This window comes from Lepidochelys olivacea, assembly GCF_965140295.1.
Source record: "Lepidochelys olivacea isolate rLepOli2 genome assembly, chromosome: 14".
Taxonomy (NCBI): Eukaryota; Metazoa; Chordata; order Testudines; family Cheloniidae; genus Lepidochelys; species Lepidochelys olivacea.
The window spans coordinates 6163446-6178396 of NC_140424.1; the positions used below are offsets into that span (position 1 = coordinate 6163446).

At 38.4% G+C, this 14951-nt stretch overlaps 1 protein-coding gene across 1 annotated transcript in view; it reads left to right on the forward strand.

Moving 5' to 3' along the window:
* The window catches only part of ABCA5 (ATP binding cassette subfamily A member 5), a 60114-nt gene that overhangs the window by 19356 nt on the left and 25807 nt on the right, over positions 1-14951 (forward strand). The window contains exons 10-22 of the mRNA XM_084648276.1: positions 858-1005; positions 2535-2703; positions 4403-4461; positions 5201-5311; positions 5581-5756; positions 6255-6374; positions 7297-7435; positions 7634-7724; positions 8001-8140; positions 9257-9376; positions 10391-10592; positions 12213-12382; positions 13519-13646. Of these exons, the coding sequence (XP_084504402.1) occupies positions 858-1005; positions 2535-2703; positions 4403-4461; positions 5201-5311; positions 5581-5756; positions 6255-6374; positions 7297-7435; positions 7634-7724; positions 8001-8140; positions 9257-9376; positions 10391-10592; positions 12213-12382; positions 13519-13646 (1773 nt within the window). The remainder of the gene's footprint in view (positions 1-857; positions 1006-2534; positions 2704-4402; positions 4462-5200; positions 5312-5580; positions 5757-6254; positions 6375-7296; positions 7436-7633; positions 7725-8000; positions 8141-9256; positions 9377-10390; positions 10593-12212; positions 12383-13518; positions 13647-14951) is intronic.

Sequence of the window (14951 nt, forward strand, 5' to 3'; positions counted from 1 at the left end):
ATGATTAGGGTATGGAGGGATTAAAAAGATTGGGACTGTTCATTTTAGAAAAAAGATGATTAAGGAGGGATATGATAGAGGTCTATTAAATTGTGATAGGTATGGAGGAAGTGAATAGAGGAATGCTGTTTACCTCTTCACCTAACACACAAACTAGGGATTACCTAGTGAAATTGATAGGCAATAGGTTTAAAACACAAAAGGAAGTACTACTTCACACAACTCACAGTTAACCTGTGGAACTTGTTGCCAGGGGATGTTGTGAAGACCAAAAGTGCCACTGGGTTTAAAAAAGAGTTAGATAAATTCATGGAGGATAGGTCCATCAATGGCTGTTAGCCAAGATGGTCAGGGACACAACCCTGTGCTCCGGGTGTCCCTAAACCTCTGACTGGTTGAAGCATCTGGCACTGGCCACTGTCAGAGACAGGATACTGGGCTAGATGGACCATTGGTCTGACCCGGTGTGGCTGTTATTTAAGATATAACTTTTACTTGTCAAGTTACTAATACACTGCAAATATTTGTCTTACCTCAATTTCAAATATTTTAAATAGTTTAATTTTTTTCTATAAATTTGTGAATTTTTTATTTTTTATTTATGGCACAAAGTATGACTTTTATAATTCCCTACAGCAAACAACTTAATATGAACTAAAATACTGTGTGTCATTATTTTTTTTCTTTTGAAACTAGCATTTCATCCTCTTTGCATTTGTTACCATGACAACCGCCCACACTTAGTTCTTATATAATATTACTTTGTAATTTTATTTTTGTACTGTGTTGTCATGTTTAATTTCAGGTTGATGAAAATACAGTTTGTAGTAGCTAAACTTTTTCATGTTGGTTTGCAGGTCATGCATCTGGAAGATTATCAAGATGGTGCAATATTTTCAAATTTAAATCACGGTCCTTATCCACTAGTTATTTCTCTTATTTTACTGGTTCTGGATAGCATGTTTTACCTACTTCTAGCTGTCTATCTTGATCAGGTCATTCCAGGTATGTTGTTTAGAATCTGAGATAAATATTGAACAGAACCACATAGGTCCTGAATTTCACAACTCCACTTGAAGTCTGTGGCAGCTTTGGGTGCTAAGCGCTTCTGAAAACCAGACCCTTAATTGATGGCTCTAACATACTGTATTTAAATAAAGTGTCCAAGACACTTTGGTATATAGTAATGCCACTTCCTGTGTTTTTTTGCTTTAACTTCATGTAAAGCAACACTCATGTCAGGCAAAAAGATGAGAAGTGTGGCTGTTAAATATTTATAAATGTATTTATAAATTACTTATATTTTAAAGTAATATTTATGATTTTTCATTCAAATGAATTTTACTTTTCTGAAATATGCTAATGAAGTGGAAAAAAACCACACAGATTGGGATTTGATTCTGCTTGGTTATATTTTGTTATATCTGTTTTGTAGTCGCCCCTTCTCAAAAAAGATATATTTGAATTGGAAAAGGTTCAGAAAAGGGCAACAAAAATGATTAGGGGTATGGCATGTCTGCCACATGAGGAGAGATTAATAAGACAGGGACTTTGCATCTTGGAAAACAGACAATTAAGGGGGGATGTGATAGAGGTCTATAAAATCATGACCGGTGTGAAGAAAGTAAATAAGGAAGTGTTACTTACTCCTTCTCATAACACAAGAACTAGGGGTCACCAAATGAAATTAATAGGCAGCAGGTTTAAAACAAACAAAAGGAAGTATTTTTTACACAACGCACAGTCAACCTGTGGAACTCCTTGCCACAGGATGTTGTGTGAAGGCCAAGACTATAACGGGGTTCAAAAAAGAACTAGATAAATTAATGGAGGATAGGTCCATCAATGGCTATTAGCCAGGATGGGCAGGGATGGTGTCCCTAGCCTCTGTTTGTCAGAAGCTGGGAATGGGTGACAGGAGATGGATCACTTGATGATTACCTGTTCTGTTCATTCCCTCTGGGACACCTGGCACTGGCCACTGTCAGAAGACAGGATACTGGGCTAGATGGACCTTTGGTCTGACCCCGTATGTTCTTATTATTGTTCCAGAATAATTTTCTTTCCTTATTGACCAAGCTGTTACCACAGTCTTTGCAATTGTTCTTCTTGGGAATTGTGTCTGTCCAAGATGTTATGTTAAGTTATTGATGTGTTCATAAATGTGATACACCTGGGAACAAATGTATTAATACCTATGAACAAATTTCTCTCTACTGCATGTGTGAGATCTTTCAATACAAATTCCTTTGCTTCTAATCTTTTTCTCTGTGATGTGGGTATATAAATCACTCTTCTCAAGATCCTAATTCTGAAAAGTATTTAAGTACTTGCATAAATCCATCACTTCTCAGCAAAACACTTAAGGATAGACTTTGCTGAATAGGGATGCTTTCCTTAATCAGAACCGTAGTGATGGGTTTAATGATAAGCAATGTGGCATGATCAGGCCCAGTTTTCTTAGCCAAAATCCAAACACTGAGTCATATCTGTTCTTAACATTCAGAAGGCTTTCTTTCTTTCTTATTGCTTAGGTGAGTTTGGATTAAGACGGCCATCATTTTTCTTTATGAAGCCCTCGTTTTGGTCAAAGCGCAGAAGAAATTACAAGGAGTTATATGAGAGTAGTGTTAATGGAAGCTTAAGTTTCAGTGAGATGGTTGAACCTGTATCTTCAGAATTTCAGGGAAAAGAAGCTATCAGGTATAACTTCCTGCAACGGTACAGATTTATTGTCGTACTTCCCCTGTTTTGTGTGTGCCTGGGAATTAACAGTAATTTTTAATCTGTTGATTCAAATAGCATATGGTATGCATTACGTCTAGTTCTTTACACGTTAAAGTAGCAATTGTCCATTTTCTGTGAAGCCACATCTTCCATTATATGGATGTTTTCCAAAGATGACAAAGTTAGTTTTGGAAAAGGAAATGTTTTACCTACTGTATGTAAATCAAACCAAACCTTCTGAAAATAGTCCTAGTGTAGCAGGATGAAGCCACATGAAATCCAGGTTCTTTGGTTTCAGTGATGCCATAAATGATTTCAGATGCTGAAGTCAGGTGGGTTTACAGTTCAAGAAAAAAAGACTTTCTCTGTTAAATCTTGAAAACTGGATTCAGATATGTTTTGTAAATCCCTTTTGGTATTTATGTGAAGAATTGCACATTCCACCAAAGCCACACAGGGGAGCCACTAGACTAGCTTTCCCAAGATATGCTATACAACAACACTGTAAAAGCGATCCATTTCCAGCACCTTTTGCAGTCCATGTGGAAAATGACATTAATTCTCTTAAATCTGTACCTTCGTATATTCCCAATATTTTAATATAAGTGTTTATTCTGGATCATCCATATGAGCTATTAAATCACTGTTATAGTGGCATGATAGACATTGGGAAATAATCTAAATCTCCATTTTTTTACATGGTTCCATTAGTCTCAAACAAAAATATTTGTGTTCAGTAGCCAGAATCAGACTGATTTTTTTTTTTGGTTAATGTCTTAAAAAGTTGTTTTGAATAAATCCACTTCAGTGTGAAGAATCAGGTTTTCTCCCCACATCGTCCTAAGCTCATATAAAATGCTGGATCATTCTTACTCCTTAGCTGATTCCACATCAACCAACGCTTTCCCCTTTGTCACTGATGTCAGCACCATCCTCCCATATTTGTGATCTTCTCACACAAAGATTTCATACCCTTTCCCCCTACCTTGCACTCTACACGTAGATCACACCTCCTGACTTTATCTGTATGGCCACTGCACTTTCTGAGTTCATATAGTTCTCAAAGACCAACTTCTGTCCTGGTGCCTTTGGAGAAACTAGCTGAACTACCTTTATCTGAATAAGTTTGAGGCGTAATTGCGGGGGGAGGACAGGGATTTCATATAGCCCCTTTAGGAGAGGAAAAACATACTGTGGTTAACTTTAGTCTTACTTACCGCCACTTTGTCCACTACATTTCACCTCTTCCGTCTACCATCTGTCTGTCTCCTGTGAGCTAACTGGGGCATAGACTCATAGAATGGGCCTTCTATTCTGTTTAGAAACTGCCTAGTACATTGTTGGTGCTATTAGAAATAAATAACAGTATGGGTTACTTAGCGAATTATTCGGCTGCCATGGTAGAAAATACTGAAGTCCATGAGGAACACCCTCACCCCCTATTGCCAGCCCAGAGGGGCAATAATATAAACAATGCACGCAAAAGATTGCAAAAAGATGTCCACTCTCTTGGTTTATACATGTTTCTCCAACCCATTTGTGTGATTTCAGGATAGCAGTAAAATGTGTCAAAACCTTTCTATATCACCATTGCAGAGTTGTTCATCTTGATCTTTCCTTGCAAAAGAAAATGATATTTTAAGCTCTTCTTTAATAAAATGACGTCTTCTTTCAGAATCAGCTGTGTTCAGAAAACATTCCGCAAAAAGGGTGAGACTGTGGAGGCTCTCAGAAGTAAGAAAATGTCTAGCTTCTAAGCTACTTATCAGAAATGGAAGGAGAAATAGCCCATGAATAATGTCTCTTGTGCTTTTTCTTTGGGTGGGAGCGTGAAGTGTTAAGTATGGTTGTGTGTGTGCTCCCTTGTGTCTTTAGCCAGTCTGCCTGTAACTGTCTGACAAAGGGGCTCATAACAGACTCTGTAGCCTCCTCTTTGGTCCTTTTCCTTGTGGGGTGTCGTCTTTCCCTTCCATGCTCCTAGTCCCCTTTTCTGTCTCCTAACTCCAGTAAGGAGCCTCTTACTGGCTCCCGTGAGCCAGTGGTATGGGAGCCTCCAACTCAGTGGTTCTCAACTGCTTGCAGCCCAGTCAGCACACGGCTGGGGCCCATGTGACATCCTCAGGGCCATACAGGTAGTATATATATCATGTGCATGTGGCCTGCATAACACAGCGAGAGCTGCATATGTGGCCCACAGTGGTAAATAGGTTGAGAACCACTGCTTCTAAGCTCAGGTCTCCTCAGAGGCAGTGCTAGCAGGGCATCTTATCCCCACTTTTATTTATTGCTGCTGTTGCAGTTTTACCAGATTGTGTTCAAATGTTGAAGTAAGATGTTCCTTGGAATACAAAGTAAATGCATACCCTATATGTCAGTATTTGAATTTACTGCAGTGACATAAGCCTGTGCAGAATAACACAACATATGTCATTAACTTCTTATTTCACTTGTTCCTTTCTTCTTTCTGGGTCAGGTTTATCCTTTGACATATATGAGGGTCAGATTACAGCTTTACTTGGGCATAGTGGAACAGGCAAGACAACACTGATGAATATTCTTTGTGGACTCTGCCCACCTTCTGATGGTAAGAATTTTCTGGCTTTAGGGGAAAAATAGGATGTGTATGGCTGTAATCTACTTATTTTAATGTCCTTTTTTCCTTCCTTCAAAACCTGAGGCCACTGATGTTTGAGGATATTTCAAGTTACGCTTGTTTTCTCAGGCGATCTGAAATAGGTTAATTTTAAATTATACGTACATTTTAATTGATGACATTAGTCTGTGTATGCTGATGATCAAAGTAGTGATTGGATTTAAAAAACACTTACATTCTTTTTACATTTTGTTCTTTAGGGTTTGCATCTGTCTATGGACACAGAATCTCTGAAATTGATGAAATGCTCGACGTAAGAAAGATAACGGGAGTTTGCCCACAATTAGATATACATTTTGACGTATTAACTGTGGAAGAGAATTTATCAATATTTGCTCATATTAAAGGGATATCTCCCAATCTTCTGATACAAGAGGTACGTCACTCAGATATAAATTATATACAATGTGTATTCACTGTTAATATAGCTTTATTGATAGCATAATGGAAGTCACTTTGCAAGTCTAGTTTATAATAAAAGACCAATACACTATTTTATTAAAGAGGGAAAATATAGGAAGATACTTTAAGTAAAGTTTGTTGAATTTGTTTGTTCTACTATAACGAAATATTACTGGAACATATAAATACTAATGCTTGTTTACAAACATTGGCCTCCTATAATTTATCCAGTCTTGGTAGGTTAAACTTCAAGGCCCTGATCCTGTGTAATAGACACTGTTGACAATTGGTACAGGGGTTTGCCTCCAAGAAGATCGTTCCAAGAAAGGGGCTTAAAAATGTTAATTAGAACAATTTAAAATCAATAATTTGTCAAAATGTAACATAAGACTGCTGATAATTATGCCAGTCACGTTTTAATCACTGTATCTCATTTTGGTTGACATGAAACACTTCTGTTATATTTTTAAAGGTGCAGAAAGTGATGAATGATTTGGATATGCAGCCCATCCGAGATAACCAAGCTAAAAAATTAAGTGGAGGACAGAAGAGAAAGCTGTCGATAGGAATCGCTGTTCTTGGGAGCCCAAAGGTAAGGGGGCATAAGCACAGTCCTAAGTTACTGCTTGTTCCATATATATGCATGGATAGTGTACCCGTGTTCATATTACTTGGCAATTACAAGCGATGCAAATAAGAAGGTGCAAAAATATGTCAACTCTTCCTATGTTTCATACTGACTCTGGCTTAAACAATTTAAAATTGCCAAGTTGAAGCATGCATCCTTTACATTGCAAAGAGTTAACTGTGTTAGTGAATGTAGAAACTGGATTATATCATGCTTTTCTGTGGTAAATTAGCATAAAAGGTTACACTGCATCTGGAATGGAGGGTAGCGCATTGCACCCTCTAAAAACAGTACAGTACAAGTTGTCAGAGAGAGCAGGCTCATGACCTGAAAAAGCCATGCAAGCACCTGGGACATGACAGGCTCTTTCTGATTACAAAGTTAAATGGTTGCTATTTGTGACCTATACGGTGTGATGCTCCTTTAGACTGGGTACATGTTTAAAGGTTGCAGTGTACAGATGTAAGTGACAATACCCTTCATGATTTCCTACCTTTTTAAAAATATACATATTAAATGTCACCAACTATTGGTAAAAGGAACTAATGTGTCTTTTTACCACTGTAGTTTAAATTTATTTATAGTGGGAACCGAATGTATCCAGTTGTGAAGATGCATTTCTGAGGTAGTTTGTGGTTTTTCTGTTCATCAGAAATAGGTGATGAACTTTCTAAAAAAGTAAATAGTTATGATGGATGTTTTGCATACCTTTTAGTTGGTTAAGGTAAGAAATTTTTCCCACCCTACCTTTAAACAAATAGAGCAAAACTGCCCTTGAATTAATAGTCTTCCTGGTTTCTGTAGGATTTTGTGATGTGGGTATCTCAGATGGAGACTATGGAGGGTTTGGATTTTTTTTATACCTTTTTTCCTAACCATGGTGTAGGTTTTACTTTTGGATGAACCAACTGCTGGTATGGACCCATGTTCTCGGCACATTGTTTGGAATCTCCTGAAAAACAGACAAGCCAATCGGGTAACAGTATTCAGTACTCATTTCATGGATGAGGCAGATATTCTTGCTGGTGAGTTTTGCTGTGGCCCTGTGGGACACATTTACTGGGGGCTTGCAGAGTGTAAAGTAGAACTGTATTTAGCATATAAGGTGAACAGGTGCTCTTTCCGCTGTCAGTAGACAGCAGAGTTTTCTCTCTTTGGTCATGCCATTGTTTTATGAGTAGACTGCTGGTCCTCAGAATAAAAATGCCTGGTTTTGTTTCTAGATCGAAAAGCTGTGATTTCTCAAGGGATGCTGAAATGTGTTGGCTCGTCTCTCTTCCTCAAAACCAAATGGGGAATTGGCTACCGCTTGAGGTATTATTTTTTAGTTTATAAGCCACCTTCCTTGTGTCATGTTATATTTGCTTTGCCTTCCCCTTAAGGTGTAGGATAATTTAAAATTATCCTACTAAATTTTTAAAGGTTTTATTTTTCTGTCTTGTTTGGGAAGATCAGATATCACTTTCACTCTGTTTTGTTGCTCTGTTTCACTCTGTTTTGTTGATCAGATATCACTTTCACTCTGTTTTGTTATGCTTTCAAAAAATGGCAATGAAGAAACAAAGGTTTTAAAATACTTTGTATTTGTAGTATGCATATAGATGGGTATTGCAATATAGAAGCTACAACAGCCTTGATCAGACAGCATATCCCTGGAGCCAGCTTGGTACAACAGAATGAACTGCAGCTTGTGTATACCTTACCTTTTAAAGACATGGACAAGTTTTCAGGTATGATGCTATTGTAATTCAGTGCTGAGCTAATGTGGGGGTGGGGAGAAAGGAGGAAATCAGCTGATCATAATGGTACCTTCAGAGAAGTATGTTGTCATTTTTCTTCATATATTGTGATAGACCCAGGCCAGTTGGGTATAGCAGAGTAGTAGAAGGCAGATATATTGGCCACTGGATAAGCAGTTTTCTGTTCTGTGACTGACCAGAGCAGGGGCTGCTCCAGGCTAGGGTGGACACATGACTCCAATTAGCCTGCAAAAAGTCAGCTGAAACCGTTAGGCTAATGAGAACACCTGACTCCAATATATAGAGTCAAATCCTCCTCTGAATCAGATGGAGAGAGAGCTTGAATTGACAACTTCTACCTAAACGGTGAGTGCCTTCAACTCCAATCTAGAGAGTCATTCTCTCTCTCTCTCTCTTTCTCTGGCCCAATGAACATTTATGTATTCATAAAAAGTAGAGCCGCTTCAACAGAAGAGATTGGTAGCAGAATGCCTATAGCCTGGTGATTAGGACCCTTCATCTGAGAAGGGGAGATCTGAATTCATGTCTTTGCTCAAGAGTGGGGATTCAAACCTGGGTCTCCGACAACCCAAGCAACCACTGGGCTAAAAATTACACAGACACATGCAGTTTCATGTGGAGGTGGGGGCAGTATGCATCTTTTTGCGAATAAACCATTCAGAAAATTTCGTTGAGCTTTATTACTAGGATCACTTGGGACAAAGCACAGGTCTGACAGGTGCTACTTAAGGACTCATTTTTAAATTAATTTTAACTCATAAACTATTTAATGGACTGACTTGTAAGTTCTCACAAGATTCATTCTGTACTTGGAGAGTAAATGCTGTTGTTTTGGGGAGAAGGTGCTGGGTTTCTCATACCTAATGTACTGATTGAAGATCTGCTTTAAACGCAAAACTCATCTCAGCATTAACTGTAGCACCATGGCTTAGGTCTCTGTAATTAACATGTTGTACATACATCGTGTGTATTCATTGAAGAGTCTCACCTTGGGGTGCACACTATGTCGTTTTATTAAATCAGAGGCAATTCTGGTGGGCAAATGTAATTTTGTTGCCAAGCAATCACATTATTTCACCTCTACAGGATTATTTTCTGATCTAGACACTCATTCACATTTGGGTGTTATTACTTATGGAGTTTCCATGACAACCTTGGAGGATGTGTTCCTGAAGCTGGAAATTGAAGCAGAAATTGATCAAGCAGGTGAGATGTAACTATAATATTTACCGTTTTCTTTGTGAGTTGATTAATTGTGGTTAATTTTTGTAAGATTGTATTTAGCACTTTTCACTATGAAAAGCAGAAATAATAACAAAAATGTCCTATCATAGAATATTACTTCAAACTGTATGTGACACTTACGATCACATGCTGTTGTGGGCTCCTTGAAATACCTGACCAGAACAGCAAACAAAGGGCAAAGAAGTTGGAGAATGATCCCTGTCTGAAGTCCAGAGCTGTACAGGTCTTGTGCTGACGCTCTGTATAGGGATGAATTTCAGGGTCCTTAAATCTAATGTCCTTCTTTTTTTTTTAATAAGGTAGATTTTTGTGGCCGAAAGTTCAAAAATATACGTTTCCCTATGGGATTTTGCATTTGCATTCAATTGTGGACACAGGAAATACAATTTCGATTTCCAACCACTTGATTTGAAAAAATGTATTTGTACCTGTAAATAGAATTTAAATATCTAACCATCATTTATACCCACAATTATTTGCACCCCATATGATTGTGGATGTAAAATCAGAGGCCTATTTGAAAAGCTTCTTGCTATCCTTTAGGAGATTACTCCGAAAGTAAAGCAATACCCTTCTAGTGTCCATGTTTAATAGATAAAAATATCCTCACCTTTCTAGGCTTTGTTGTTAACCACAGGGTACTGAACTGTCCTATACCTGGAAAGCTGTTTAGAAAGAGTTTAACAGCTGAATAATCCATGATATCTAGCAATATTGGTAGTTGCATAGGCTAAATTAATTAGGCTAATTAAAATCTCTGTCTTTTGGGTATATGCTGGTTGCGTAGGGGATCAGAAAGGGGTTTTTCTGCTTCTGTACAACATTGCACAGTTTGTTTAGAAGCATTGTATAGACTTTCTACCACCATCAATTGGCTACTCCTGAAGGCAGGGTGACACATCACATGATCCAGTGACTTGATCAGGAAAGGTAAATTGTATGTTTCCATTTCTATCCCCTTTTCTTTCCATACAGATTATAGCATATTTAATTCCCAGTCAGCAGGCGAGGAAATGGATACAAAATCGTTTGATGAGATGGAACAAAGCCTACTGATACTCTCTGAGACAAAATCATCTGCAGTAAGCAATACCGCTCTCTGGAAACAGCAGGTGTCTACTATAGCAAAGGTTCACTTCCTTAACTTAAGACGTGAAAATAAGTCAGTGGGAATTATGTAAGTATTAAGATGACTTCCCGTTTCATTTACCAAAATCCATTTATGAGTGTCAGAAGTTCAAACATGCTTACATATGTTTTAGTAGTTTGTTTTATACCTGTGGTGTATAATGTAGCTTTTCATCATGGTTTTTAAACTGGACATTAAGAATGTTAGATGAGTTGGAGGGCGTGACATTGGAGTTAAGCTCTTTAGTTTATGGAGACGATGTCATATAACTGGCAGACATGTTTGAATTAATCATGGTGTTCTTTGCTGCCATGGAAAATCAGTGTAGTAGGCTTGAACTTACAATGAAGACATAGTGGTTGCATCTTGGAAAAGGGGCATTAGAGAAAGTGTTGAAATGCAGAAGACGTAGAACAAGTGGAATCTTGTATGTGCTGTGGAAGCTTGATCAGTGCCGACAATTCCACCAAGGATTAGGCTAAAAGATGTGGCTTAGCCATGAGTGCTGCACAGAAACAGATGAAAATATGGACTGATCAAAACATTACATTTGGTACCAAAGTGAAAATTTATCACACCAGTGTACTAACAGTATTACGCTAGGGTCTGGGAGCAGCTGCATTAAATGAAGCAAACATCAGAAAGTTGCAGGCAGTAGGGATGAGAGTTTTTTTTGAAAGATGGCAAATGTAAAGTGGAATGATTTTAAGACAGATGAAGTTAAATGGCGAAGGGAGGATGTGAAATCAGGACATGGGAGTGATTACAATCAAAAAGATCGCAATGGTGGGGACACTGTAGAACAGGGGTTCTCAACCTTTTCCTTTCTGAGGACCCCCACAAAATACTATAAAAACTCCAGGGCCCAGCGGTGTCGGCTCTGGGCCGGGGGTGGGCCCTTGGGCATCAGTATAGTTTGACTTCTGTTTTGGGTGGGCAGGGATTCGGGCTCTGGATTTTAGCCGCAGGGCCCCACGGCCCCTGTGAAAGGGTTCACAGACCCACTGTTGAGAACCACTGCTGTAGAAGACAAACAGCTAATAGGATGCCAAAGAAAATAATGCAGACACAACCAAGGTCAGTCTGACCTAGAGGCTGACCACTGCCTAGATGGTGTGACATCATTTGCCGGGGCATGATCAGGCTGGGTTTATTGGAGGAACAAGATCATGAACAAGAGTGAAGGGTGATGCTGTGCTCCCATGTTTGCAAAGATGCCTTTGGGGGAAAAAGAGGATGGTGATGATTGTGTGTAATGTAGATAAGCATGGCTATCATAATACTTGCTGCTGCTGTTGAATATTTGCTTCCCTAGGCATGAGCCTCTTCTGTAGGTAACACTGATGATAATATGATGTATATACTATTTTGGTTACGTTGCTGCCTGCGGTAGCCTCCAACAATCACTTCCTTTTTTCCAGAGCAATTTTGAATTATGGTAAGAAGTGAATAACAAGCTTTGCCTTTTATATATTTAGTTTTCGTTAACTGTAGTCTGTGGACTGAATCGGGGTATTTATGATTAGACTTCCATTAACTGAAATGATAATGTCTGTATCTATAGTGGGTCTGAGGCTGACACCTGAGGGACAACTTTTTTTGAATAATATGCAAATAATGTGGATCAGTTTCCAGTGAACTTTACTTAAATCACTTTATTTCTTTCAGGTTGTTGCTTTTTTTAGTTTTTCTTGCAGTTCAGATTTTAATGTTTCTTATACATCACTACTTCAAAAATTCTGTGGTTCCCATCAAACTTTCCCCAGATTTGTACTTTCTGAAGCCTGGAGAAAAATACAACAAGTACAAAACAAGTCTCCTCCTTCAGAACTCCACAGGTGAGAAGAAAAAAAAGCAAATACAGTTATACTGGATTACTGTCGTGTATTTAATACTCCAGCTTTAAGAAGGTGTTTTTAAACATTTAAACATCCCATTGGTATGAGAGATTAGACCACACATAACGTGAAGGGAGGTGGAATGTAGCCTGAAGCTACAAGAATGATCACTGCAATGAATGGCTGGTGGTTGAATTTTTTTTTAATTTGCAACTTAGAAAACATAAAAGCATCTAATATTCTTTAACATGGGAACATTCCAGTGTTAATCAGTCATGGGTGATGACTAAAGCTGAATGAACCTCTATCCAAAATTGATTCAAACCAGAGCTGTCAGGAGCTGTATGATTAAGATCCAGAAATTCTTCAGGTTTTCCATTGTGGGGCATTCTGACTCTGTATGCTGCTGTGGGAATGAAAATGGCTTTCTTAAATGACCCACCCATGCAATTTAAGGGTGGGACTTTCAGAAGTTCCCAGCGCTGAAGTCAGTGGGAGCAGAGTTAGGCCAATGCTGAGCACTTTTGAAAAGTCCACCTTAAAAGTAGCGTGGTTAAATTCCATATCCATCCACCCTTATTTTTTTAAGGTTTTGCTGGGTAAAGTCCATGAACCTCTCGTCATGACAATAAGAAAAACGCATTGGGTGTCCAGTATCTTAGACACACGCCGTTTGTATACCTTATAACCTCCATTGTCTGAACCCTGAATTCCAAAAGAGAGTAATGTCCGATCCATGATAAATAACTCCAGTTAAAACGAGTCTCTCTCACTGAAACCTTGAGTATCCAAACTTATCCAAGTGCCCTGTGGTATTTTTATAATCCATTTCTGAACTATAATTTACTTTAATGTGATGTACACAGCAAAAAACCTTCCTTTTTTCTACATTTTTTGTGTGGATGTTGAAGGAGGGAGCTAAAATCAAAACATAAGCACTATTTAAAATATTTGAAGAGTCTATACATGTAGAGAAACAACAACAACTTCTCATAAAGAAGATTATATGGGAGAATTACTCTCTCTCTCTCATTATCTTGATATAAATGCGTTCATAATTTCGGTGTAAAGTTTGCATGCAACCAGATGCTTTTGTGATGAATAGTCATGTCTTCTTCCTTATTGCCTTACACTAGGATCAAATATTGATGATCTCATCAGTGCTCTCAGAAGCCAGAAGATATTGACTGAGATGTTCAATGACAGCGATTACGTGTCGGCTGCACCCCACAGTGCAGCTTTAAATGTGTCGCTTTCAGAACAGGTAAGGAAGATGGGCCCATGTTGTGGTGCTGCTGGCCTTTTCTGGGTACCTCAGAAGTAGTTTTTGGTGCTCGGTTCTCTAAAAGATGTTTTCAGGAGATGATACGATTGCTCATATTTAAATTAGGGCTGTTACGCAATCACAGAATACCATTTATTTAAATATTTTTGGATGTTTTCTGCATTTTCAAATATATTGATTTCAGTTACAACACAGAATACAAAGTGTACCATGCTCACTTTATGTTTATTTCTGATTGCAAATATTTGCTCTGTAAAAAACCAAAGAAATTGTATTTTTCAATTCCCCCATTAAAAGTACTGTAGTACAATCTCTTTATTATGGAAGTTGAACTTACAAATGTAGAATTATGTACAAAAAAAACCTGCATTCAAAAATAAACCAGTGTAAAACTTTGGAGCCTACAAGTCCACTCAGTCCTACTTCTTCAGCCAATCGCTCAGACAAGTTTGTTTACATTTGCAGGAGAGAATGCTGCCAGGTTCTTGTTTACAATGGGACAGGCGTTCTCATGGCACTGTTGTAGTTGGCGTCACAAGATATTTATGTGCCAGATGTGCTAAAGATTCATATGTCCCTTCATGCTTATACCACCATTCCAGGGCACATGCGTCCATGCTGATGATGGGTTCTGCTTGATAACAGTTCAAAGTAGTGTGGGCCAACGCATGTTCATTTTCATCAGCTGAGTCAGAGGCCAATATTAGAAGGTTGATTTTTTTTTTCTGTAGTTTCCACATCAGTCTGTTGCTCTTTTAAGACTTCTGAAATCATGCTCCATACCTCGTACCTCTCAGATTTTGGAAGGCACTTCAGATTCTTAAACCTTGGGTCGAGCGCTTTAGCTGTCCTTAGAAATCTCACATTGGTACCTTCTTTGCATTTTGTGAAATCTGCAGTGAAAGTGTTCTTAAAATGAACAGCGTGTGCTGGGTCATCATCCAAGACTGCTATAACATGAAATATATTGCAGAATGCAGGTAAAACAGAGCAGGAGGTATGCAGTTCTCCCTCAAGGAGTTCAGTTACAAATTCAATTAACACATAATTTTTTTAACGAGCATCATCAGCATGGAAGCATGTCCTTTGGAATGGTGGCCGAAGCATTGAAGGGGCATACGAATGTTTAGCATATCTGGCACGTAAATACCTTGCAATGCCTGTTACAAAAGTGCCATGCAAATGCCTGTTCTTACTTTCAGGTGACATTGTAAAAAAAGGAGGCACCATTAATCCCCATAAATGTAAAGAAACTCGTTTGTCATAATGGTTGGCTGAACAAGT